The sequence below is a fragment of the Heloderma suspectum genome, chromosome 2 (assembly GCF_057233095.1).
Source record: "Heloderma suspectum isolate Gila_16-S chromosome 2, 16-S_ref, whole genome shotgun sequence".
Taxonomy (NCBI): Eukaryota; Metazoa; Chordata; class Lepidosauria; order Squamata; family Helodermatidae; genus Heloderma; species Heloderma suspectum.
The window spans coordinates 114,814,785-114,841,830 of record NC_139459.1 but is presented as its reverse complement, the minus strand read 5'-3'; the positions used below and the strand labels follow the sequence as shown (position 1 = coordinate 114,841,830).

At 40.2% G+C, this 27,046-nt stretch overlaps 1 protein-coding gene across 4 annotated transcripts in view; it reads right to left on the bottom strand.

Moving 5' to 3' along the window:
* Positions 1-27,046, bottom strand: part of DENND4C (DENN domain containing 4C) — a 99,248-nt gene that overhangs the window by 45,987 nt on the left and 26,215 nt on the right. For all 4 annotated transcript variants that reach the window (XM_084834577.1, XM_084834574.1, XM_084834576.1 and 1 more), the window contains exons 3-11: positions 25,663-25,915; positions 24,029-24,098; positions 22,676-22,845; positions 21,290-21,531; positions 15,563-15,629; positions 14,795-14,853; positions 13,716-13,860; positions 9,012-9,187; positions 1,258-1,358 (exon numbers count right to left, since the gene is read on the bottom strand). In XM_084834577.1, coding sequence (XP_084690703.1) covers positions 1,258-1,358; positions 9,012-9,187; positions 13,716-13,860; positions 14,795-14,853; positions 15,563-15,629; positions 21,290-21,531; positions 22,676-22,845; positions 24,029-24,098; positions 25,663-25,915 — 1,283 coding nt within the window. The remainder of the gene's footprint in view (positions 1-1,257; positions 1,359-9,011; positions 9,188-13,715; positions 13,861-14,794; positions 14,854-15,562; positions 15,630-21,289; positions 21,532-22,675; positions 22,846-24,028; positions 24,099-25,662; positions 25,916-27,046) is intronic.

The following is a 27,046-nucleotide window of genomic DNA, read 5'->3' as shown; positions in this document are numbered from 1 at the left end:
CTCCTGCTGCAAACATGCTGCCTCGTTCACAACAATCCACAATTTAAAGAAATTGTGGGTTGTCATCATGTGTGAACCAGGCCATAGAGATTATAGTTCCTGATAACAAGTAAGCAAAGGACCCACAGAATGATATGTTTTCCCTACAGATTCTGTAGTGAAGACATACAGGCAGTAGTAATTTAAATGTGTGCTTTTTATGTCACTGCCCAACCTACTTCACAGGGTTATTAAGGGCACAGTCCTATGCATATTTAGACAGAAAAAGTCCGACAACTCTCAGAATTCCCCAGCCAGCCATGCTGGCTGGGGAATGCTGGGAGTTGTAGAACTTGTTTCTGTCTAAACATGAATAGAATTGTGCCCTAGGAGAAAAAAATGTAATCTGCTCTCAGCCCCTTAGAGAAGGGGTGGAATAAAAACCATAAAAATGAATACTTGGGAGGTATAAAATGTAAACAACAACAACAAGTTCCGATATAGAGGAGTACCCTTCCTTTATTTTACACCTCAGTCCTTGCAACCAATTTCAGGCAGAACCATGTTGTTACTAATATGGGGCAAAATCCAACATCATGCAAATGGACTTCTACACATGCAACAGGCCCTTTCCCTCTCTCCTCCCCCCTGCAGTCCCACATGCCCCTGCATAAGTCTTCCCTAGAAGGTCCCCCAACCTTCCAGAGCAGATTGAGGGTGTGCAGGGGTTGAAAGGGAGGCAGAATTTCCCCCACCCTTCTCCTAAAGGAAATCATTCAGTTGATGGGAGGGGTTAATTAAATACCACCCTTTATATTGAAGAGACAAGTAAGCAGAGAAGGAAAGAAATTTAAGGAGAGAATAAAGGCCCTGCCATCTTAGATGCTTATAATAAGCAACATTTCATAGGCTGCCTTGCATACTAAGTTGTGGGGAAACAAACAGTTCAAGTTTCAAAGTCTTTCCAATGTTATAATTTTTTTCTTTTGGTGAGATCAGCTTCTTTTACCCTTTTTACCCTCTCTCATGAGAGCCAGTGTAGTGGTGAGAGTGACGGACTGGGAGCCAGGAGACCTGGATTCTAGTCCCCACTTGGCCATGGAAGCTCACTGGGTGACTTTGGGCCAATCACAGACTCTCAGCCCAACCTACCTCACAGGGTTGTTGTTATGAGGATAAAACAGAGAGGAGAATAATGTAAGCCGCCTTGGGTTCCTTGCAAGAGAAAAAAAGGCGGGATACAAATGCAATAAATAAACAAAATAAATAAATAAATACCTAATGCCAGCTGTGGATGCAGTTTCTTTAAGGTGCTGAGAAGGCTTTTGCATGGCTTCTTAGGAAGCTGCTTCCAGTTCATGCTCTTCTTATCATCTGATCTATATGATTGAGATAAACACACACAAATTAAAGCTGAGAAATGTTTAAAGATGGAAAATGTATTGCTTCATTCTAGGGTTTCCTAATTCCTAAAAACAAGAAAAGGAATTCAAAAGCTTCTACTCTACCTCCAAAACACTTTTTGTATTTTCAAAGTGGAACACATGGTGGTAGCTGTTGGGTTTCATTAGAAAGCGATACAGCTGTCTCAGCTGAATTTGGATCTAATCCCGAATTCCCAATTTACAGCAACTTTTCCTTAAGTTTAATTTAGGCATTATTCCAACAGTGAGTTACCTGACTTTATATTTCAATGTCTGTACTTAAAAAAAAAATCACTTTTTACATTTTAATTGTGGGCTTTTTCCCAAGTGAAAAACAAATTTACTCCATTGCAATGCATGTGTCATACTTTTACTGAATTATTATAATGAGTCTTGAATATAAGAACATTTTATATATGGAAACATATTCAAATGTTATAAATTTTCAGGTACAAACTCACTTCCGTGCCTTAAAACATTAGTAAACAACAGAGCGATGAATCTATATATTAGCTCTCTGATACAGAGATTAATTACCAGGTCAGCAGTTATGTACTTCAGCATACTAAATTTGTTTTTGATCAGGGGTTTGCAGCTTGGGAACACATTGCCATCTAGACATTAAAATACATGTTTTAATACCTATGTTGGGAAAAAGTAGTGTGGAGACTCAACACACTTCAACATGGTATGGGCCAAGTCAACCAGTATGTTTTTACTTCACACAAAACCTATACCCCTATATATGTATATCTGGGAACAGCTCCTTTAGCAAGATTGAGACCAGGATCTAAAGAAGGGATGTGTGTTTGTGGGACAGATGTGCATGCATAGCTACAACACACAACTTCCCAATTTCTCTGCAGCCATTCTCTGCTAAAAAACAAGCTGGCCACTTTAAAGTGAGGCTTGTGGTCTTTTGCTGGGGAAACTGCTGCAGCAAACATGATTAATTATAATTTTGGCTCTGAGTATGGGTCATTTCCATGGCTACACCTAAGACCATAAGGAGAGCTGTGCTGGATCAGACCAAAGGCTTATCTGTTCAAGTGTTTTGTTTCCACCGTGGCCAACCCACATGCAGGACATGAACGCAATAGCACCTTCCCTCCATGTTCTCCAGCAGCTGGTATTCAGACATACTAGTAGCCATTGATAGCCTTATGCTCCATATCTGTCTAATCCCCTTTAAAGCTGTCCAAGCTGATGGACATCACTACCTCTTGTGATAGCAGATGATTAACTATGCACTGTGTGAAGTAGTACTTCCTTTTATCTGTCCTGAATCTCCAACTATTCAGCTTCCCCAGATGACCCTGAATTCTAGTATTATGAAAGGAGAAAAACTACCCCTTATCCACTTTCTCTACACCACGCATAACTTTATACACTTCTATCATGTGCCCCTTATTCACCTTTTTTCTAAGGTAAAGAACCCCAAACGTAACCTTTCCTCTTAGGAGAGTTGCTCCAGACCCTTGATAATGTTCTTGCCCTTTTCTTCACCATTTCAAGCTCTACAGTCATGACCCATGTTGGTTATCAGTTAGTACTTGACTGCCAAAATACACTCAACATGTAAAGTTTTTCTTGGTGATGGGAGTAATCTTTGCAGTGATTAAGAGAAAAAAAGTTGCATCTTGAAACAAAATAAAAGCACATTAAAAATAAAACCAGGGGGAAAAAAACTGTTTCTGGATCAAGATTTTATTTATGGTAATGTTTTGCAATTGCTAAGGTCAGTAAAGCATGGAGGTATATTCAAATGCAGACCCTGGCTCATTCAGGGCTGAATCTGGTTTTCCATTAGAGGAAATAGAAATTTAAGAAGAGAGAAAAAAACTCTTAGGCAGGTTGGAGTCACTAGCAAATCAGTAGCGACTTAGGCTGCAATCCTATACACAATTCCGGACTTTAGTGGAACATAAGCAGCTTAATAAATTTCCATCTTTATTTTTTTAACGTTATGGCAGCTAGAACTGGGAGGACTGAAGGTTCACCACATACTGCAAATCCCATGTGGCTGACTTGGCAATCAAATTAAAATGGACCTAAAATAAGGCATGTCCTTGTTTAGAAGAACAGCAACTACAATCTGACCCTGTTTCTCAAAGGGAAGCAAACAGAGGTAAACTGGAGCCTTGATAATTTTAAGGACAAGCCCCTTTCTTTTCCCCCTTGGAATGCAAGCAGTGACTGGGGTGGGGGACATTATTCAGCAGTGACTGCAGTACCTGTTTGTAGCACATTCAAAACATCTACCTATTTAGTCAATATTGGTCATAGCCTATCTTATTTTATTTCATGCTATGTATACAGTTGTTTTGTTGTGTTATCTGTGAATTACCATCTTATCAGCAGCATCTCAGAGAACTTAATGACTACAGCTTCCAAGGCGCATGCATCACTTCTATTTTGTAGGTACAGAGAAGGAAATCAATAAACCAAGCAAAATTTGGAGGTGGGGGGTGGTGGGGGAGAAGAGAGAACTACACAACAATAACACATCAAAGCCAGTATATGAATTACTGCTTTTCCATAACCTAGACATGCAATTAGGAGAATTCTACATCCAACATGTAAGCAACCCTCCTCCTAACAAATGACAAAAAAAGGATGATAAAATTGACCTTTCATCCCAATCAGATCCACATACTAACTGTTTCTCATTGTCACTTCTGCTAATAGACTCTGAAAGCAGCTGAATAAAGAGGATGTCTCGTGAATGAAAGCTATTCAACATTTTTCTGGCAGTCAGTAATGCTTCCATCACTGTACTATAATATAGCCACTAGCACTAGACACAGAAGGCCTGCTCAGCTGTAAGAAGTGTTGTGTCTCTGACAGTGCTTTCCTTTTCTAGTGCTACTCTTCTTCCTCAATCCAAGGTCACTTTGGGAACATTACTTTACATGCAGAGGATATCCAAAAAGTTATAGGCTTGCATTAGACTAGAACCTGCAGTAAGTACCAAGATACTATACACATATATATATTCCGCCTTTCCTCCAAGGAGCCCAAGGCAACATGCATGATCCTCCTCTCTATTTTATCCTCACAACAACCTGTGAGGTAGGTTAGGCTGACAGTCAGTGACTGGCCCAAAGTCACCCAGTGAGTTTTATGGCCAAGTTCCAATCCAACACTCTAACCGCTACACTGGCTCTCTCTGCCACACATCTATGTCATTCTACTGTATATACAGAGATGCACACCATTCATATTTGCAGCCCTAAGGGATTAGGTTCACACAAACCACATCTGCTTTTAGACTGCAAACAGAAAGATGTGCACAACTCCACACTGGCATAAAAACATCCACAGTGCTCCTAAATTTGGGTTTCTTACAGAACACTTCCAAAAACCCATGGCTTGAGAGATAGTGGAGCACAGAGGCAGAGAGAATGAGCTGTGAACACCCCAGTTCAATTTTCATCTCTCCCATGAATTTATTAGGTCGTCTTAGACAAGGCACTATCTTCCAGTCTCCTCCCCACCTATCTGAAATATTAAGATAATACTAGTCTAACAGAGTGGTTGTGAGGATCACATAAGTAATCAGTAATTAAGTCAGTACAAGTCTACTTGCTCATAAGAAATAGGTTAAAATGAGCTCTTATCTAATAATGTTAGTTGTTTATTTAACCCAAGAGTTCTCTATACTGAATCAGTTTTTTGTACTGCTCAAGCTTCATAACTAAGAACTGGTTCAGGATACTTCCCATATAGGAACATCTGTGAAGGTGTGTAATTTCTTACAATTATGCACTTTTGGTTTCCTAAGCCTAACTCCAGAGGACACAGTTTGCAGACCCGCAAATTATATGTTTACAAACAGGGAAGTTATATGCATCACATACCAAATTTCACAGGCATCCACAGATTAGAATTATTCACAGGATATCCAGTATAAAACTGCAGTATGTGAACTGACAGTCTTATAATTGTACTACAAATTGGTTTGGGCTTTCTGCTTTCAGTGATTTTCTGTTGTGAACAGGATGTTGATCCACGCGGAAAAATAGAGCTCAAGGTAACAATAAAAACAACTAGAACATTCATTTTAGTTCCTTCAAACTGATTATTCTCTTTTCATTTCACTTCCATAACTTGCCATTTTTCCTTGTAATGCATCATCCTGGAATGTGAGTTCTACTCAAGAGGATTTTCTGTTAAAGAAATCCTCATCCATCCACAAGCAACCTTGGCTGCATTCGGATATAATGCTAAACCACAGTTTGGTGTTATGAGAATGATCCTTATGCCTGTGCCCTCCCCCGCTCCTCCTCCAGCACAGCTGTGAGAAGCAAATCAGAAGAAAACGCTTCTGTTTACTTTAACTGGAGTTTAATGTGTTGTCCAAATCCTAAAATGTGTTTATCTTAATCATAGTTAGTTGAAACAAAGCAGCTTCATAAACCATAGTTTAAGTTGGTTTGTTTCCATTAATCATAGTTAAGATTAACCACAGTTTGTCTAGGTTTGGATGACATGGCAAACTGCAGTTAATCTGAAACGGAAGCAAAAGCTTCTGAACTCCTCTTTGCAGCCATGCCAGAGGAGGAGGGACCATGAAAGCCTGAGGCTTGCTGTGGCTCATTCTCAAAATGCGAAACTAGTAAAAATGCTTCTGTTAACTAAATTAGTTTAGCATTACATCCAAACCAACTCATTGTTTCGTAGTAATACCTGTTGTAGAAATATGTCTTTATTGTTTTGAACAGAGGGCTGAAGCCAGATCAAATACACACTTACACCAAGATATACACAATGTAGATAGATACAACATTGTTTTGTACAATTTCCTTTGATGGGAACAATGTTCTCTGTAGCAGTTTAAAAGGAAGTATTTCACAGATCAGCAAAACACAGGAACTGACACTCGTTAAAAATGCATCTACTCATACAGAGCGAGTCGGGAAAAAATGCCTTTTTGGGGGAGGGGTGCTACTTGAAGGGGAAACTTAGAACCTCCTGGGCGCAAGCAGACCAGTTGTTCATGCCAGTCTGGATTCCAGCCACTGAGCTACTAGCTCTTCTGCCAGTTGGCGGAACAACAACAGTGCCGCTGCCAAAACTACTTCCACTAGTGTATTCAACCCATTATTCGCTCCTGCCGCAAAAGATGGATCCTAAGAAATGACTGGGCTTATGCAGTACTTCACATGCTCTCTGCAGCACAGTAAGAAGTGAATTAAGGAAGCAGAAGATCCAACAATAATTTGAATGCAAGTGGGAGATTAAATCCTCTAAAATTTGAAAGGTTTGAAAGTCTATCCCTCAACAATTAGCATACAGCTGCCTAGTTCAAGACTATCTAGCCCTTCTGCCAGAAAATCTAAGGTAGCCAGAGGAGCAGACCATGGAACTTCTATCTTCAAAGGTCCACGCTGTTAGTTAAGCTACAAGAAAGAGACCAAGTTAAGGACAGGTAAATTAGGGCTTGTGTACAAGAGACAAAGTTTATTGCGATCCTACTACACATGGATCTGAGGATTTTGTTGTGGATCTATGCTAGGGAGAACTCTACTTATCTTTCACAGCAAGCCTCACCAGAGCTGCATCAAGACTACAAATAACACAAAATGGTCATAGATTGATTCAGAAAAACAGATATTTTCTGGTATAACATCAGTCTGCCATCTGTAGCTTTACAGTGATCTTTTTCTAATTCTCCCCACCCCCTGCAACCACCCTTTCTCCTGTCACTCTATGAAAGCCTGACACAAAGAAAGGAAATTAGCCACACACACACACGAGGGGATTGGGGAGCTAACATTGATGCTGTGGAAGTGAAATTAAACAATAAGAAACTCAAAACACATATGCCAAAATTGGCAGGTTGTTGTAATTTTTATCATGAAATCAGGCAAAGCTTTGTTGTTTGTCTTATCATGCAGGCTCCTGATAGTTCTAGTAATCCTACAATTCTAATATGGGAGAAGACTAAGCTTTTCATTTCAAGATCTCTTGCCTGCAGAGTTGCTGAAAATATTTCTAAATAGTGTTCAAACATGATGAAATTACTTTTACATGATTCCAAGTTGACATTTTGGATTTTCGAAGGGCAGGCAGAAGGGGAAAAAACTTGCAGCATTAAAAAGGGGGCTATTTATAATCCTGGAGTCTGTATACTTTTTATTCTCCCACACCGGGCTTTGAGGGGAGTGGGGATTGGGCTGGTGCATGAACAGGCTTCAGGCTCATGCACCAGCCCAATCCCCTCAATGCCAAAAGGGGCTACTGCTTGATTCTGCATTATTTGAACCTGGAATCTCCCAGTCCATTTGTGACCACCTCTCTGTTACAGATTCAAACAAATGCAAAATCTCCTGATGCACACATTCCCTGGAGTTACATCAGGAGCAGGCATTTGACTCTCTCTCACACACACACGCCCCCTCTCCTGTTTCCATCAACAAGGGAGGAAGGGGGGGAGTAACAACTGAACAGCCCCACCCCCGGAAAGTCATTAGCAATTTTCTAGAACATTTAAAAGCATGCCAATTCCTCTAAAATATTAAGACAAATTTCTATTTAAATGAAACTAATTCATGTTTATTAAAGTGATTTCCCCTTTGAACTTCACTTGATCATATCTCGACAAACGTTCGTCCAATTTCAGTATTTGTTTCCACTAATGTAAATGCTACCACCTTAATAAAATCCAAGGAACACTGGATTGACTCCAAAAGGTGCTCTTAAGGTGCTTGATGCTCCCTACTTCTGCCAATTCCCCTCTTCTGCTGCACAGCCCTATGTCAGCCCCATACTGTTCCAGAGGCCCCACTGATGCTCATCAGTGGCTTTTGAAAGTGCAGAGGGCTGCAGTAGTGAGGAGGGAGGAAAACATTATATGAGCTGAGTTCCTCTTGTGCATCTTAGGATCCAAACAGTGGTGTAAGTAATCTTTTCCAGAAATACATTTCAGTGTTTTCTTTCAAAATGTATTAGTTTACCATTTCTGACTGATAGGAAAACAGATCATTCCCTTCAGAAGTAGGAAACCCGTGGCTGTCCAGATGTCGTTGGATCCAACTCCCAACAGCTCCAGCAAACATGGGAGGATGAGAGTTGTAGTGCAACAACATCTGGAGGGCCACAGGTTGTCCATCCCTGGTTTACATCATACAGAAGAAGCTAGTCCATATTGTACTAAGTGTATACATGGGAGCAACAACAAAGGAAACATGGACGTAGAGAATATTTTTAGTGAATAAATTAGAGTCATGAAGAGGTCTGTGCTGTCAATGAGACAAAAAGACTGAATACTGTAGAATTTCACTCCTATATTTCCTGCTTTCATTCAGTTTGCTTAAGGCATTTCTATCTGACAAGCTGCTCCCAAAACTCCAGGAATGGTGTGGGGAACTACAGTCAATTGGGGAAAAACAAGAACAAAACACAAAAAACAGGGCAGCACAGTGTCTAAGTGGAAATGCTTACATACGCCTATGTAAGCTTTTGATCTATTATGGGCTTTTGATCTATTATGAGTTTTAGGGTTTGGATAAAATTAAATAAACATATCCAAAATTTACATTAATACCTTGAAACAGACATACATGAAGACAAAGGATATAAACGAAAACTAAAAAACACACTTACATGTACACCATGTTTGTGTCTAAGTCAATGCAAACAACATCCTGTGGTGGGTCATACAGATCAAAGTACCGTGAGTCAACTCCAACTATAAATGGGACAGGAGCACTGAGCACCGTTGCCAGAGACAAAGGACAGAGGGGGATGTAGGGACACTGCCACTGAAATGGAAAGATCATCTGAAGGAAAAATGAAATGAAACCCATGTATTAAAAAGGCAATGGAAACTGTAACATTAAGTATTGCTAGTGAACATGGAACATCAGAGCAGGAACAGAAGCAGCACAATTATATAAAAGCTAACTCAAAACAATACAAAAAAGATCTAGATTTGTTGTTTAAAAATTGTTAGTGCCCTGCAAGTCCACTGTACAAAAACACTGTCTAGCTTAGAGTTGGGGGGGGGGGGGGGGAGAAAGTGAATAGTTAACAAATATCAAACCTGGGCAGCATGTAACTTTAGAATGAAATCACAGATTTTACCCAGCGCTAGAAGAATTTTTGTGAAAAGCATGCTCTTCAAGTAAACATTCACTTTGATGTGAAGGAAGCAAATATAAGATAGTTTGGCTAAGACACACCCTTCACACAACTAGTGGAAAAAGTCTTGGAGAAAGAAAATGTCATAAAAATATATTATTTTGGAGAAAGAAAAAGTTTCAAATAAAATATTTTGATGACATGCTTAAATTATTAGGTACTTGTTGTTGTTCAGTTGTTAAGTCATGTCCGACTCTTCATGACCACATGGACCATAGCACACCAGGCCTTCCTGTCCTCCGCTCTCTCCCGGAGCGTGCTCAAGTTCATATTCATTGCATCGGTGATGCTATCTAGCCATCTCATCCTCTGCCGTCCCCTTCTCCTTTTGCCTTCAGTCTTTCCCAGCATCAGGGTCTTTTCCAGGGAGTTTTCTCTTTGCATTAGGTGGCTGGCCAAAATATTTGAGCTTCAGTTTCAGGATCTGTCCTTCCAAGGAGCACTCAGGGTTGATTTCCTTTAGGATTGACTGATTTGATCTCCTTGCAGTCCAGGGGACTCGTAAGAGTCTTCTCCAGCACCACAGTTCGAAAGCATCAATTCTTCGGCGCTCAGCCTTCCGTCACAGCCATACGTTACTACTGGGAAAACCATAGCTTTGATTAGACGGACCTTTTGTCAGCAAGGTGATGTCTCTGCTTTTTACTATGCTGTCTAGGTTTGCCATAGCTTTCCTCCCAAGGAGCAAGCGTCTTTCAATTTCATGGCTACAGTCACTGTCTGCGGTGATCTTGGAACCCAAGAAAATAAAATCTGTCACTGCTTCCATTTCTTCCCCTTCTATATGCCAGGAAGCGATGGGGCCAGATGCCATGATCTTCGTTTTTTAATGCTGAGTTTCAAACCAGCTTTTGCACTCTCCGCTTTCACCCTCAATAAGAGGCTCTTTAGATCCTCTTCTCTTTCTGCCATTAGGGTGGTATCGTCTGCGTATCTGAGGTTGTTGATAATTCACCCAGCAATTTTAATTCCAACCTGTGATTCATCCAACCCGGCGTTTCTCATGATGTACTCTGCATATAAGTTAAATAAGCAGGGCGACAATATGCAGCCTTGTCATACTCCTTTCCCAATTTTAACCAATCGGTTGTTCCATGTCCGGTTCGTACTGTTGCTTCTTGGCCCTCGTATAGGTTTCTCAGGAGACAGGTAAGGTGGTCTAGTACTCCCATCTCTTTAAGAATTTGCCACAGTTTGTTGTGATCCACACAATCAAAGGCTTTAGCGTAGTCAATGAAGCAGAAATAGACATTTTTCTGGAATTCTCTTGCTTTCTCCATGTTCCAGAGAATGTTGGCGATTTGATCTCTAGTTCCTCGGCCTCTTCGAAACCCCGCTTGTACTTCCGGTAGTTCTCGGTTCACATGCTGCTAAAGCCTAGCTTGTAGGATTTTGAGCATAACCTTGCTGGCATGTGAAATGAGCACAATTGTACGGTAGTTTGAACAATCTTTGGCATTGCCCTTCTTTGGAAATGGAATGTAAACTGACCTTTTTCAGGCTTGTGGTCACTGCTGAGTGTTCCAAATGTGTTGGCATATTGAGTGCAGACCTTTAACAGCATAATCTTTTAGGATTTTAAATAGCCCAGCTGGAATACTGTCATCTCCGCTAGCTTTGTTGTTAGTAATGCTTCCTAAGGCCCACTTGACTTCACTCTCGAGGATGTCCGGCTCAAGTTCAGTGATCATGGCTATCAGGGACATTCAGCTCTTTCCTGTATAGTTCTTCTGTGTATTCTTTCCACCTCTTCTTAATCTCATCTGCTTCTGTTAGATCCCTGCCTTCTTTGTCCTTTATCATGCCCGTCTTTGCACAAAACGTTTCCTTGAGAGCTCCGATTTTCTTGAAAAAATCTCTAGTCTTTCCCATTCTATTGTTTTCCTCGATTTCTTTGCATTGTTCATTTAAGAAGGCCTTCTTGTCTCTCCTTGCTATTCTCTGGAACTCTGCATTCAGTTGGATATATCTTCCCCTTTCTCCCTTGCTTTTCACTTCCCTTCTTTCCTCAGCTACTTCTAAAGCCTCATCAGACAGCCACTTTACTTTCTTGCATTTCTTTTTCTTTGGGATGGATTTAGTTGCTGCCTCCTGAACAATGTTATGGACCTCCGTCCATAGTTCCTCAGGCACTCTATCAGGTCTAATCCCTTAAATCTATTCCTCACCTCCACTGTATATTCATAAGGGATATGATTTAGGTCATACCTGAAGGGTTTAGTGGTTTTCCCTACGTTCTTCAGGTACTATACAACAGTAAATTTTGAGGTCACAGGGTACTTTCAAAGGCTTAATGTCACTTTCTGATTTCCTTGTGATGAATGTTTGGGCTCCTGTTTTATTTTCTATTATTATGTATTAGTTTTATGCTGTTTTTTGTATATTACCTCATGCATGCAGTGGGCAGAGATGATTTATAAATATGTTTATCAATCATCATCATCATCATCATCTAGAAGCTACAGACACATAAGAGGCTGAACTCTGGGATAGAGAAGAAGATCTGGTTCACATGTAATGACAACCCAGAGTATGGGTTGAATATTGATTGTTGTTGAATCGTGGGTTGTCGTTACATGAGAAACCTGCATTATGGTTTAACTATGGGTTGTTAACCAAGAACAACCCATAGTTCACAACCCAATAACAAACCATGGGTTTTTTCCCTGGGTTGTTCATGGTTAACAATCCATAGTTAAACTATAGTGCAGAGTTCGCACGCAGGGACAACCCATGATTCAATGACAATCCTTACTCAACCTGCACTCTGGATTGTCATTATGTGTGAAACAAGCCAAAAGCTGTCATTGTTACCTCCCCTTTTTGGTAATATACAATGTATAAAAACGGTGATATGCATTTTTTAAAAGCTATGAAACATAAGGGGCCACACATCATTAACTCTGCTTAGACTAAAAATGGATACAATAAAAACAAAAAATGTGTCTTTGAAACTATTTTTAAAAGGTGGCTTGCATAACTTTTGAAATAAGCAGTTATATTTTTCCATTACAACTGTGCTAGGGCATGGAAGAAAGAATTGGGAAATTCCAAGATTTCCATATTCTTAATTATAGGTAACAAATTAAGAATTTGCGTGAACCATATGGGTGAACTTGAACAGTTCGGCACAAAGAAAACTGTGATGAATAGTTTGGGTTGTAGTCAATCAGCCTCGCTATCTGACAGGATGGCTTCTGTCAGTGGAATGGGAAGAGGACAATCCCCACCCCACCCCACCCCACCCCAGTGCATCCTCAAAATGTGCTCCAGGGCACAGAGGGCTTGCACTGGGAGAAAAGGGAGGAATCCCATTGTGCAAGCAGAAGTCTGCTCATGTGATGTTGGATTTCACCCATAGATTAAAAATGGTATCATGCAAGTGTGTTCATTTTTAAATTTGCATTCAACAAGCAATATCTGCCAAGTATTCTACCAAGTGAAAGACTTAAGAAAATATGCTATGGTCATGCAACCACTCCCACAACCCAACCAAACATGGATATGTATTTCTTTACATTTTGTACAATTAGGATTTAAAATGCCACTTCAGTTACTATCACTGCCTGAGTACTCTTAATATTCCAGTTTTGCAAATATTTAAAATATGCTACCAAAACAAACAAACCCACGAGGAATCATCAGGATTTGCTTGATGAACTGGTCCCTCTGGGGCTTAATCAGTCCTTAACAGCAAAAAGCTTTGAATTCACTTAGGCTTTCCCTTTACAAAATCCTTGAAAAAGCAAAGTGATCTCCCGTTTAGGGAAGCAAAGTTCTCCAACTGTGCCTCACCTATCCCCATAAGAGAAGTAACAGTTACTACTACCCAGCTCTTCACATATTACTCCATGAAGTAATCCAATTTCTTCCATTTTACTCAAAGGTCAGTGCTACATTACTTCTGAAACCAGTGAATCTCCAGAGCTCCAAGCATGGGAGGCAAGAGAATACCCAGGGAATAGCTTAACAGAACAGAGAAGACTACTGGTCATTCACAGTACTTGCAAAGTTTACAACTTTTTACCATACAAACCTTGTATCCAAAATGAAGCAGTAGTATTTTAGGTCAGAAATAGAATGGACTGCCTATTGAAATTAAAAGGGCACTATGGAGTCTGCACAAATATAACTGCTTCACCTTAGAAAAGAACACAGCATACTTACAGATGCCACAGCTTCAGCTACTCCAGTCAGCACAGCTGGTCGGAGAGAGTGTAGCAGGATCTTGCCTTCCTGCAACACGAACAGGAGTAAAGTAGCACAGTTTTCTGGTCCAAGATTCATTAGCAGAGTGCTGAAGTTTGCACCACTGAAACGAGATCAGAAGGCTCAAGACTGCAGTGTTCATTATTCATAATTACAACAGCTAACAATAAACAACAACATGCTGGACAGCAACACAGGAAACCCATCCTATCCCCATCTGTAGCAATTACAGTGCAAGGCTCTGGTTATGCAGCAGCAGCCAGAGCTGAATGCTACGTAAGGGTAGCAAACAGAGCTGTCCAGCTTAATTTCACCTACCCCCACTCCAAAAAGTCCTGCTACACTTATCAATACAAAATTTTGATAGACATGCAATAGGATCTTATACTATGGGCTGTCAACAACCTACCCAGCTTCCCCTGAAGTGCATGTGGATTTCCCCCAAATGTCTCAGATGCAGTGTCTCAGTGACAGAGGAATAAAAAGAGAGATCCCCTGGCAGTGGCACTTGCATCCCTGAACCCAGCCTTATGCTTGGATTCCATGCCAAGCATTGGATCAGGCTTTACGTTTATTGAGAGTTTATCACATCTTCAACTATTCCACATATTTAAGGCCTGTTAAGTAGGCAAAAAGGTTTTTGATCTGTGCAGAATTCATTAAGTCTAGCATTTCATTCACTGAATATATAGTTGGCTCAAAACTATATATTGAATAGCAATATCTGCAACCAGAAAGGCATCAATGTAATGATGGAAGCCAGTACTCCTGTATTCAAACTACTAGTTTTACACACATACAGTTTTACGCGTGCGCGCGCACACACACACACACACACACACAGAATGGTACACTACATTTCTTGGCATCAGCTGTGACTAGGTTACATAAGAATGATAAAGTTAATATTTTAAGTTTTTACTTGGATAAGCATTATTTATTCATTAGTATTCAGTAATTTGAAGATACAGTATATGTACAGTAAACTTTCATCCACCTGCCATCCTTTAAATATTGGAGATATTGACCATTTTTACCTGAGCGGCAAGGGTGTAGAAACTGGTTGAGACAATATAAATGCATCATGGGCAGAAAGCTGCAAAATGGCAAAACACAAATATTAGTTTTTTGGCAGCTTGCAGGAAACCCATTTAAACATTCTAACCAGACATGGATTATAACAGACAAAGTGGGGTATGTGTCATGCAATATACAGGAAGTAATGTGACTGGACATGCTGCTTATTATCACTATGCTGTTGGGGCTTGCATTTCTATTGCACACTAGAGTTCTCAAAGCTCCTCACATAAATTAACGATCCTTACAACAGTCCTATAAGGTAGATCAGCATTACTATCTCCATACTAGGGTAGGGGGTGATGAGAGTGGCTTACCCAAGGCCAGTTAGTGAGTTCATGGCAATGGCCCAATATAAACCAGGGAATTCGTGGCTCAGTCTAAGGCTGCAATCCTATACACACTCCATTGAAAACAATGAGACTTACATCTCAGTAGATAGATATATGATTGCACTGCTAGTCACGACATTACACTAGTGCACTAAAGTACTGTTTCGTTGGAATATTCCACCCTGGTACGTGGAAAAGAAAAACCAGGTATTATACACTTAAGACTTACTAATATGGGAAGGAATATGTAGAAATATCTTCATGATGCCTCAAATATATAACAGTGTAGCAGAAGTAAAAGGAATGTGGATCTTAATAAGTCACATGAAAGCTAGCAGTAAGCATTACAGAGGGGAAAGGACAGTGGCATTAAGCTGTATCAGACATTTCACTTACCTGCACAAGGATTCTTGGTCTTTGAGGAGAAGGGAAGGGTATGTTATGCATAAAGTGGGATATGTGCCTACAAAGACATTTTAAGAAGTATTTATTATCTCAAAATCAGCAATTTAGGATTTAAAGTATACTCACTAAATCATTTAAAAAAGAATAAGGACTGTGTGTTTTTTAAAAATCCCTCATATAAACCAACTATATGGATTAGCCAAGTTCTTAAAAACTGAAGTTTTATACTGTTTTTGAAATGTTCTAAGAAGAAACATTTCAATCAGAGGATATGGAAATTCACTTACAGAGGGCACAATCCAATGGGGATAGTTGGCTGCCTCTGAACTCGGAAGCGACTGACTAGTCAATGCAGGGTGGATGAAGCGCAGAGGGGATTTTTTCCTCCACGTTCTGGCCACCCTGCATTAGCAGCTAGATGGCCGATTTTGGCTGTCTAGCTGGGGCAGGTTGGAGTGGGGGGGGGGGGCAGGTGGTGCATAGGAAGCATTGTAACGATGCTTCCATCATCCCCTCCCCGCCCTGCCCCCAAGGAACTCCCCCCTTTTCCCGCTCCGTGCTGCTCTTCTGGGTGCAGAGCCAGGGACGAACTGTGCCTCCGCTGGCTCTGAGGTCAGTTCCCATAAACCAAAAAATCCTATGGCCATCTAGCTGCTATCTAGCGGCCATAGGATTGCGCCCTAATTTGCTTTTTCGCTAAACAGCAGGGTTGATTTGATTTAAATCACTTCCCTGAAGGACTCAATTTTAATGATTTAAATCTCAGTTTAAATCACTAGTGAGGAAGATTCTATTTCATCATCATTTTTTAGAAGAAGTACATTATTGTTCAATATAACTTTAATAAGTATTCAGAGATGTAGGTTTCATTAGAAGGTAGGTACACACTGGAGGATACATGCAACAGAAGTTTCCTCAGGAGTCAGGACTGCATGAATATGTTCTGTTCACTTTTGGTTTCACTTTCTATTCCCCTCCCCTATCCCTTGCATTTATATCCAGAATCCTTTTTCAGATCTACTCCATCTCCCCAAATTCTCTATTCATTGACCTTCTCTATCTTTGTGTCAAGTTCCTTGGGTCCTCGCCTTTCACAATCACATACTCCAAGGCACCAGGTTTCAGGCTCACTACTTTATTAGTTAGCTACCAGGTTCTTTACAAATGCAAATCCTCAGAGACTCTCAAACTACAGAGGAAAACAGCTATTCAACACAATTATGAATATCAATAGAGGAGCCAAGTGGGTATCAGAGACGTTGAAGGCAGTTTGAACAAGAACTTGCTGGCCAGAATAACTGAGGGAGGGGATGGCCCTCCCTTACAGTTGTGCCCCCCTACGTAGGCTATCACACATAGCCAACTGGGTGGAATGTCTGAGCTCTGCCTCTAACTTTTCCCGCTTCGTTCTGCGCCAGACTCTAGCATCCTTCAGGTCACACCCCACACTCTCCTCCTCCCAGACCTGGGTTCTCATGGGGTAGGAAAGAGGGGGGGGCCTTCAGGTCAAGCCATCTGTGAGCCAAGTTCCTAAAAACACCTATTCATATCTGAGCTCACTAGGGAGGAAACCTCCCCCAGTTCTGGCTGTTCCCATTCTCAGTCTGAGCTGCTAACTATCTCCACACGCTCAGAATCATTTCTGATACTTTGCACCAAGAGAGGTAAGGCCTTGAGAGAGTGAGAGAGTGTATGCACTTCTGTACACTGCCTGCAGGGCAGAATAGGACTGATCAGGTTATCTCCCATCTCCATAAACTGCTGTAACCATATTCATAGAATATAATTAGAAGTTGTATAATTAGTATCCATGATTATCTCTTTGACCTAGGCTTTGTTTTCAATTGTTTTAAGAAAATTTCAAAATCTGATTAAAATTTAAAAAAATCTGATTTAAATAAATATGTCCAATTTTTTTTTTAATTAAATCATTGATTCTTATCAACCCTGCTAAACAGGCTCATTTAAGCACTTGCATAAATACTTAAATCAGGGAGTCTTGACAGTTAGACTCTTGCTAGATCATCAGAACATGTATTTCTTTTTGTTTGTTTCTTCTTTAATTAAAGCAAGAACGTTTCAGAGAAACATACAAAAGTAATATGCACTATTCATCAGATGCACCAACTGTGGCTAGTCTTCCAACAGTTGTTTAGCATGTCTGTTCCTTACTTGTATCTGCAAATCAGACAAACCCTGACCTAGAAGTGTGAGTGAGTGAGACACGTTTGCTTTCCAAGACCTTCCAAGGTCTGAAAGGTGTCCCAATTGTCCAAAGATGGCAACAGGAAAGGAATTACCAGCTCTTCTCAGAAAAATAGTACAGATAAAGCAATCACACAAAGGGAAAATGCGGAGATTAAGCAGAAACCAGGTATAATCAGGGAAATAACAGCTGACAGGAGGAGGAGGAAAAAGTGAAGTGACATGGGATCTGGCACCCCAATAAACAGCTGCAACATCTTGTCAAGGATTTGGACAACTCTGCCCTAGAAAAGTAAGGCATATTCGTGCTCAGTTTAATTTAAAAAAAACCCACATAGACTTACAGTAGTTAGACCTCAAGAGATTTTTAAGATATCTTTTGAAGTAATCTTTATAGTTATTTTGCTATAACTGCAATATTGAAGAATTAGCTGATGGTGAACAATTTGCTGCTTCCTTCCTACACTATGCTTCAAATAAGAAAAAAGTCCTGCAATATACTTAATATATACTTTCCCTCCACTATCTTACTAGATGGCCCCAATATATTACCAACTAGCTAGTAAGGAGTGGACATTACTACCAATAGACTGTTATACAAAAGGTGAACAATTTGGAACAGCACAAAACCACTCACATACACTTGAACCACAAGTAATAGTACCACATACTACTAATGTTTCTAAGCCTTTTGACCACCTCTGTCAGGGAAATTTTTTCCTGTCATACCAAATTCTTGTCTGTCATGTTAACAACAGTGTTAAGTTCTCACATGACAGGAGAATGACAACCTGCTAACACTAGGTCTCTTAATATTAAGTCTGAATATGAATGGTAACAAGAAAAACAGAACAAAAATACAACACCCTAACATGCCCACGGGGAATTTCTAACTTCTCAAAATGATGGCAAATGTTTTTGTGAACTGGGGTGACCAACTAGTTTTGCAACCATACCAAGAAAATCAAGGTATGAACACTGCATGTTCAGAAGTGTCCACTCACTACCACTGAGGCCAGGGAAGGAAAATAATTTGTCATTCTTTAGAATACAGATTTCATATTTATTTTGAGGTTGTCTGTGCTTCTTGCAACAGCCATGGTTGAACTTGAAAATATTACTGCTCAAGAGTATAAATTAGAGAAAGCTCTATTTCTAAGTAAGTCAATTTAAACCTAGCTGAAGAATAGCTCTGATTTAAATGGAAGATTGGTGTACAGCTTCCTTTGATCTCAAGCCTTTTGTGACTATTTGGTTTTGGAAACAACTCCAGGCACACAAGAAATTGTCAGTGCAAGCTTGGAAACAACTTCTCCGTATATTAGTTCCAAGAGGCTACTACATGACATTTCTAGCTAAACTATTGTCAACTTAAAGAGTTTTGACAGCACACTCATATACTTTCTGAACAAATACACCCTAGTAAAACACTCTTGTTAGTATAGAACTCACTTCGCCAAATATGTTTCTGGCTTAACTGCTTTCCCTCTAACCTAATGGTTTAATTGTTTAACAAAATTATTACGAAGTGCTTGTGGTTCAGGGCAAGGTCTAAGAGGAGGTTCGGCTTGTTTAAAATCTAAAGCACCAGAATTGCCAGATCCTACATAGGACCAGGTTCTACAATTTTAATAAACGGATATTAGAGATTTCAGAGGAGATTCTCTGTATAATTGGGAAAAACTGTACCTGGAAGGTTTTCCCCCTTCTATGGTACTAATAAAAGCACAAATGAGCTGCCCTGTATGTAGTCTGGGAACCCTACTGCCTTGCATATTATTTAATAATCATTCTAATCTTAAAAGACATGGTTTTCACTGCAGTGAGTTCTAGGGAGAGGTCACAGCTCAGTAGCACAGTAATATGTTCAACTCCGGTTAAGGGGGGGGGGGGTGTCTCAGGCAGCAGACCTATACCAGAGACATTGGGTAACTGCTGCAAGCTACGTAGACAATAGTGTGCAAGATGGACAAAGCATAAGGTAGTCATAAGCCATCTTTGTCTTCTTCCCTTAGAACTCAGTCTTTGACACAATTATTTGTAAGAACACTAGACATATTTCACATCAAACTTATTTCCAAACAAGTGTGATTAAGACTGGAGCTTTAGAGACCTTTTCCCTCTACCACAGTGGCTCTTAAGACTGAACAAGAGGACTCTTAAATCCCTATTCAGACACTAGGTTCAAAATGACATGGTCCTGTAGATAGGCTTCCTTGACAACTGCTTTGTAATTATGTGTCTCTCTTCCTCTAGAGATGAAGCAGAAGCATTTTCTGGAAGCACTTTTAGACTTAGTTAGGGACAGATGCTAGTGTTCTTACAGCATAATCCTATACATGGCGACTCAGTCCCATAGAGTTTATTTGAGACAGAGACATCAAAAATATACCATTACTTAGCAGAAAGGGTATTTTCAAAAAATCAGTACAAATTGGAAGGAGGAAAACATATTTGTCAATTCCAGCTCTTTCTTGATCACAAAAGAAAAAACGTTGTTAAAGATTTACATACTGAAAGCAGTATATTAAGAGCACTGCCTGACAAACTTGGCAGCCTATTGATGAACAAACAATACTTTTTTCTGCTTGGAGTTGCAAAGGAGCTTTAAGTTCCATTTATTTAGCTAGCATACATAAGTTAAAAGATCTGTTTACACTAAAATGGTAACAAACATCCCTTCATTCACATGTTTCTAATTTCTAGTAAGCAAGGAAACTCTTATCATTAGTCCTGATCTCAAGTGCATGTCTATACAAAACATATAAACACATTGTTTTCACCTACAGGAGAGAGTATACTACCATTTATGTATCTAATTTCTTTACATCTGTCCTTTTTCAAGCTACTGTCTGCTAGGATTCTGCATCACTGAGCTCCTGATGAACTGTAACAAAAAGAAACTAATGACATGAATGTTTTCCTTCCATGCTGTTTCTAGATCAGGGGCTCTCAAAAGGGGTGCAACAGAGTAGCTGTGGGAGGGACGGTCACAGACTCAAAAAAGGGTCATAACTTTTGGTCTTCTAGGGCTTTTAACACAATTCCAAAAAAAAATCGTATTAGCCAAAATCTCTCTATATTTCCTGATTTTTCCTGTTCTTCTTGGGTGTTAAAGTAAATATTGAAAAACTAGATTATTTAAGTCACATGCAGGACTTGACAATATATGCAACGCTTGTGTGGAATGGGCAGAAGTGCCTTAAATAATATTGGAACCGCTTAAGTAGATCCCTATCCATCCTTTCTGTAGCTTACTATTCAGTGTCATAGGTTATGAGGAGAGGTGGCCATACACTGGTATGGAACAGCCACCTGCTCATGTGCAAGATAAGAGACAAAATACAATCCAGATACCTCTTCAATGTGTAATGACTTGACAGTGTAAAAGGCCAAAACATGCTATACTTTACCAATAAGATGACCAGAATGGACATATTCACTTCACAGTCACTCATTTTTGGAACTGCAGCCATGAAAACAAGGAGCTGCCTTGAAAGACCTTTTACTTACTTTTCAATTGGAAGAGGATGCGGTCCAGACACAGACAGTTTGTAGATGAACATTAGGAATTTTCGGAAGGCCTCAAAGAAAGGCCAGTGCGACAGAAGGCAGATGCATTTGTTAGAATTTATGGATTTGGAAGTATCTACTTTTCTCTCTACAGCTGTCAGGAGACTCAGCTGCATGTGCTGCTTTTCTGTTAGCAGCTCTCGTGAATAAGGCTCATAAAACTGGATAGCAGCACCATATACCTACAGTAACAGAGAAAATGTGGAAATGGAGGTAGACCCACAGAAATAATTACATCAAGCAGTTGAGAAAAGAGAGAGACATTATCTTGTTTAAACTTAATTTATTTGATGCTTTTGCATATGTTGTGAAAATAATCTTCAGATGTAGTAGTGCTTGAACAGCTGATGTGAACACACTGGGAGATAAATGCTTCATATCTTCCCCCCAAACCCCTACATGATCAGCTGACAGACATTGTGGTTTTAAGCCTCAGGACGTTCAAAAGTTCTTTTTAATTATAATCTTACAAAATCCTCTCAGGATCATCACGTATAATAAAGGTTCTCCAACCAATATCATGTGTAAGACACAGCAGTATGGCTTATCAAACTCTCAGGATACTTTGTTGCTGATTTAGGTTTGTTTTCTTGAATGGTCCAGTGTGCATCAAGACAGGAGGAGTAATATACAGACCTAGATATATATCCCAATGTATATTAAAATTGAGATCCCGCCCCAAGTTTCTAGCTCACCAGAAGAAAAAATATTATGGGTGGAAATGATAATGGGTCAGAAACAGCATGTTCCATCTCTTAATTTTTAATTACCTATAATCATCTCCCGTTTCTAACTGCCCCTTCCCATATATTTTCTAACAATTAGAAAGCTTCAAATATTGCTACTAGATTAGCCTGGTAGGTTTCAGCAAATCAGGGATAGGCAACCTACAGCTCACAGGTTACATCTGTCCCACCAACACACTTCACTCAGCTCACGCAGCCATATGCAATTGCTATCTGGCATCCCACTGCAGACTGGTCATTCTGATGGAGGAGAATGGGAAACAACTCACTAGGTTGGATGTCATCAACAGGTCATAACTGCCTACCCCCGGCAGCAGTTTAATGACACACACAGTTGTCAACAATCTGAGCCAAAGTTGTTGGGGGACATTAACCAAGAGCCCAGGAACCATTACAGTTGGCCTCCTTAAGAGTATGCAGCTCCATTATATCACTACGAGTGTTTGAAAATTAAATTGCATCAATGCTTTCCATTTTATCTGAAGTTATTACCTTATTAAGAAAAGAAGTTACTCTTGAGGACTGAATCCATCACAAGCAAGCACAGCAAAGAACAGAAGTTTACACTGCTCAGATATACCTTTTCTGCAGATGAAGCAGTCAAAACAAATGTTGAGAATACAGGTAGTGGATATTTGGTTTGAGGGTCCCAGCATTCAATTGTAGCTCCCATTGGAAGGCAGAACAGAGGAACGGATTCTGACAAGGGGAATGATTCATAATCATCTTCTGGATATCTGAATATTAAGCCTTTTGTGAAAGGAAAAGGAAAGATACAAGAAGATTATGGAGATTACAGAATATGCTTTTGCCTAATGTATAGCTTAGCCTAATAAAAACCTGAACAGAACAGTACAGTATCAGGAGCTAACCCCCATTAATATACCCTATATTACATGATTTGGTACTATGTTGCAAAACATTTAAAACCCATTTGGTTTGATCCAGAGCAACATGAGAGGGCTAGCGGTAGCTGACTTCTCTGGCCCCTTCTCCCACCAGCAGTTCCCCACCACCAAAGGCTCCTCCAAGGTTCAGAGGACCCTACTGAATGGCATGGGCTATGATGCAGGAGACTGAAGGGAAAAGGGCGAATCTCTGAAAATTGGGCAGAGGCAACCTCTGCGAGCAGAGCAATTACCAATGCCTTCTTTGCCGCACTTGAAAACAAACTCTAAGGGTGCCCATCTACTTTATGTACTTACACAAACCTCCTGCAAAAGGATCCAACCTACTGGATTCCTTTCCTGCATTTGCCAAGATATGGAACCCATCACTCCATGTTGCAGTGCATTCTGTTTACCTACCATTAACATGCAGTGAGAAAACCAGGCAGCATTCCTCAGTATGTCACTGTGACTCTATGCCTGCAGACCCACCCATCTACCCTACTTCAGCTTGTGAGGTAGTCTACTTTGTGAGGAACAGTTGAGAACATCAGTGCCTTTTGTTTAATAAATACAGCTTGCCCAATTATTTCTGACTGCCCTTACATGGAACTGTGAGCACATCAATAAGCTCACATACTACATAACATGGTCCATTCTGACATAATGAGGCCTGGATTTCTAACATATTTCTTTTAAAGGTTCTGCAAAGTTCATTTTGACTGAATTGAAAGTCAGTGTGATACAGTGAATAGAGTGCTAGAGAAATCTGGGTTCAAAGCACCACTCAGCTGATAAATGAATAATTGGGGGGTGGGGGAGTAAACCATGTATGCTGTTATGAACTTCTAGGAGGATGGATTATATAGCAATATGAATATTCAAAAAAGTTTGTGTAATGAAACTTGGTGAGTCTAAGGTGGAATGACGGAAGCTCTTTGATATCAAGTAAATTTACTTAACAAGCAAATTTAATATACTGTAACACAGTTTTAAATAAATGTAAGTCTCTGCTAATATATGTGCAGTTTATGAAAATACCTTACCAGCTTTATATGCAATTGAGTTAGAAGCTGGAACAGACTTCTTATAGCACAGGTATACACTGGACCCCCACTGTAAAGGAACAAATTAGGTTATTATCAAAGTCAGAGACAGACGCACTGACTATGACACAAAAAAATTCTTGCATTGTTGAACCCCTCTATTGCTAAAGGTATATAAGCTTTCTAAGATTTAGTTCACACTTGCACATAAGTCACTTGACGTCAGAATCTCAAACTTACTCCACTAGGGGAAAAGTGTATGTTTGTGTGTGTATGGCAATATGATGAAAGTTCTCTATTATGTTATCATTGCTCATTAACACTTTCAAGTCACCATTTGATGCTGTAGTCCTTAAGGAGGTGAGACCATAGGAAAAAATAGGGGATGTCACAAAACAATATAACATACAGTTCTGATTCTGCATTTTATTAGAAGCCACGTGCTCATGGCTGCAGAGCCACAAGACAGGTGAAAGAGACACCTGCTAATACTTTCTTCTGCACAAGAAATAATCTTACCACATACACACATATATCTTAATATATTAAGGCAGCAACCCTATGGCTACTAGACACAGTCTAGAGGGCCACAGGATATGCACATTTCCGGGAACCAACCTCGGAGCCCACACTCCGAGGTCAGTTCCTGGAAAACCAACTGCCCCCCTTGTCTGCACTGCCTCAGAGGCAGTGCAGAGAAGCCCCGTCCTCCGTGCTCAGAAGACGAGCGCAGAGCGACTGAAAAGAGGCAGGGCTGGGGGCATTCCGGGGCGGGGAGAGTGGAGCTGCGCATACAGCATATCCAGTGTGTCGCTCGGCAGCTTCCTCTCCCAGTTGGCCCCCCCACCGCTAGACAGCCATAAACGTCTAGCGAAAAACAGCAAGGCAGGAGAGGTGCGAGGGAACGATCCCCCCCGTGCCTCTCCTGCTTTGCTTTGGATATGTGGTCGCCTCTGAGGTCATCTATCTAGTTAGGATTGCGCCCTAAGGGATGCATAGGGTTTTCCCTGCTTCACTACTGATATGTATACTTGCGTCAAAACAACAACCATGCTTTAATATCTCCCAAATCCTATGTTATTAAGCCTGTGCCCAAACCCCAGTAGTGTTATTTGGAAAACCACTTTGAAAAGGGATGTCACTAATATGTTTATGATTACAAACACTGCAGTATTAAATTAAAAAGTCACTAGTAACTTTTTTGCAACTGACTTATTGCCCCCACTGAAGAAAATGAACAGGAAAAATTAACAGTAAATCAACTTTCACTTTCATTTAAATAACTTAGCTCTTATTCATGACAAAAGTAAAAGCCACATTTTTATCATTATAACACCAGCAGCTTTCCAAAGTTCAGCACTCACTTTTTCCTCCCACCCTGTTCTTTTAAAAAAGCCGTTGGCTATCTCACAGATATGATTCTGGCAGCAGCAGTGAAGGAAAGAAAAAATACAGAGGTATGGAAACTAAAGTGACGCAAACTCTGTTCAGAGTTAAGTACACTGGGTAAGAGTGCAATAGACAATTTTTTAAAAAATGAGCAGCAGTAACAAGCCCGAAGAGTTTCTGCCCCACCTACCACATCATCATGATTTTTTTCAGGGCCAAAGTTTCAGACAACATATAATTCTCACCATGCCACAATTTAAATTCTTATCAACTTTGCAGAAAGTATGAGGAGGGGTTTCTCCTTTGCTGGTTACAATTACACAGATGTCCGTAACAGCCAAGGAGTTTTGGGGTCGCACTGGAAGAGCCCTCCGATAGGTGATAAAGATTCGCTGGGAAGTGGCTGAACTGTTATTGACATTAGCACAGCGACCGTAGGGAGTAGCCTGGATCACCTCACAGCCTGGTATTAAACGTTCCTTCCCTTCATATAAAACTCTGCAGGTAGAAGGGAATAATGGACATACGAACATTTCACTCACATAATATTAAGTTACTTGTCAATCCACTGTACAATTACTTCCCTCTCATTAATATCCTTTTCAGAACAAAGACCTTCAAAATGAGAAATACCAACTGCCTGCTAATTGTTCCACAAAGCATGCTAGTTTTCTTGCTAAGCTTATGATAGACCCCGAGGATGACGCATTTAAAAATGGAAGGGCAGGTGCCCTTTCTTAGGCAGAAACACTTGTATATGGCATGACCTCTTTGTCCAAAGTTTTTGCCAGCCCTCCCCTCCTCCTGCCACCTTTTAAATACTTCAGCACATGTTCTCCACATCCTTTGCTATGTAACACAAATATATAAGCAAGAAAGCACACCAGGCATAGGCACTATCAGCATATGACAGTGATCACAGAAGAAGAAATTATCTCATTTGGTTTAAAGGCCCATCAGCAATTTATTTATTTTTTAAAACTAAAGCAATGCAACCATTCCAGGTAGAATGGATTATAACTACAAACATTTTTTAACCACTACAAAAATGGTCTCCAGACAAATGTTTTTTAAAAAAAGCATTTTACAACTATCTTACAGCAAATGTAACATACACTTTGGCAACAATAATTTTTTTTAATGTAGTGGCAATAAGAAAAATGAAAGATATGAAAGGGCAACTGATGTGAGGATTCTCTGTGGACAGTTATGTGCTCGTCCATAGTTCGCTTAAGCTAAATATTAACAATTGTAATTTTACATTTGTTTTTGAAAGTTCAATTTCAAAAGCAAACAGCAGGTGTAGCTAAGCAAAAACACCACAGCCTAGAAACAAGGTACTCTCCAGACCATACAAAAATCACATTTGGCTTAGCAAGTCCAGACCTGCACCAATGGGATGGTCACAACATTTCCAGCATGGAAATTCCATAGGTTTGCAATTGTTGCTGCAGAACCACTGCTTTAATAGCCCAGGTTCCAAGAATAACCAGTTAGGCAGAACATCCCAAATGGCATTGTGCTAATGGTAGAAATTGCTATTGACCAGAATCCAGCACAGAAACACCATTCAGTGCTAACATGCCAGTGTGAACCACCAGCCTCAAGTCCAGCACACGGTTTCTGCGA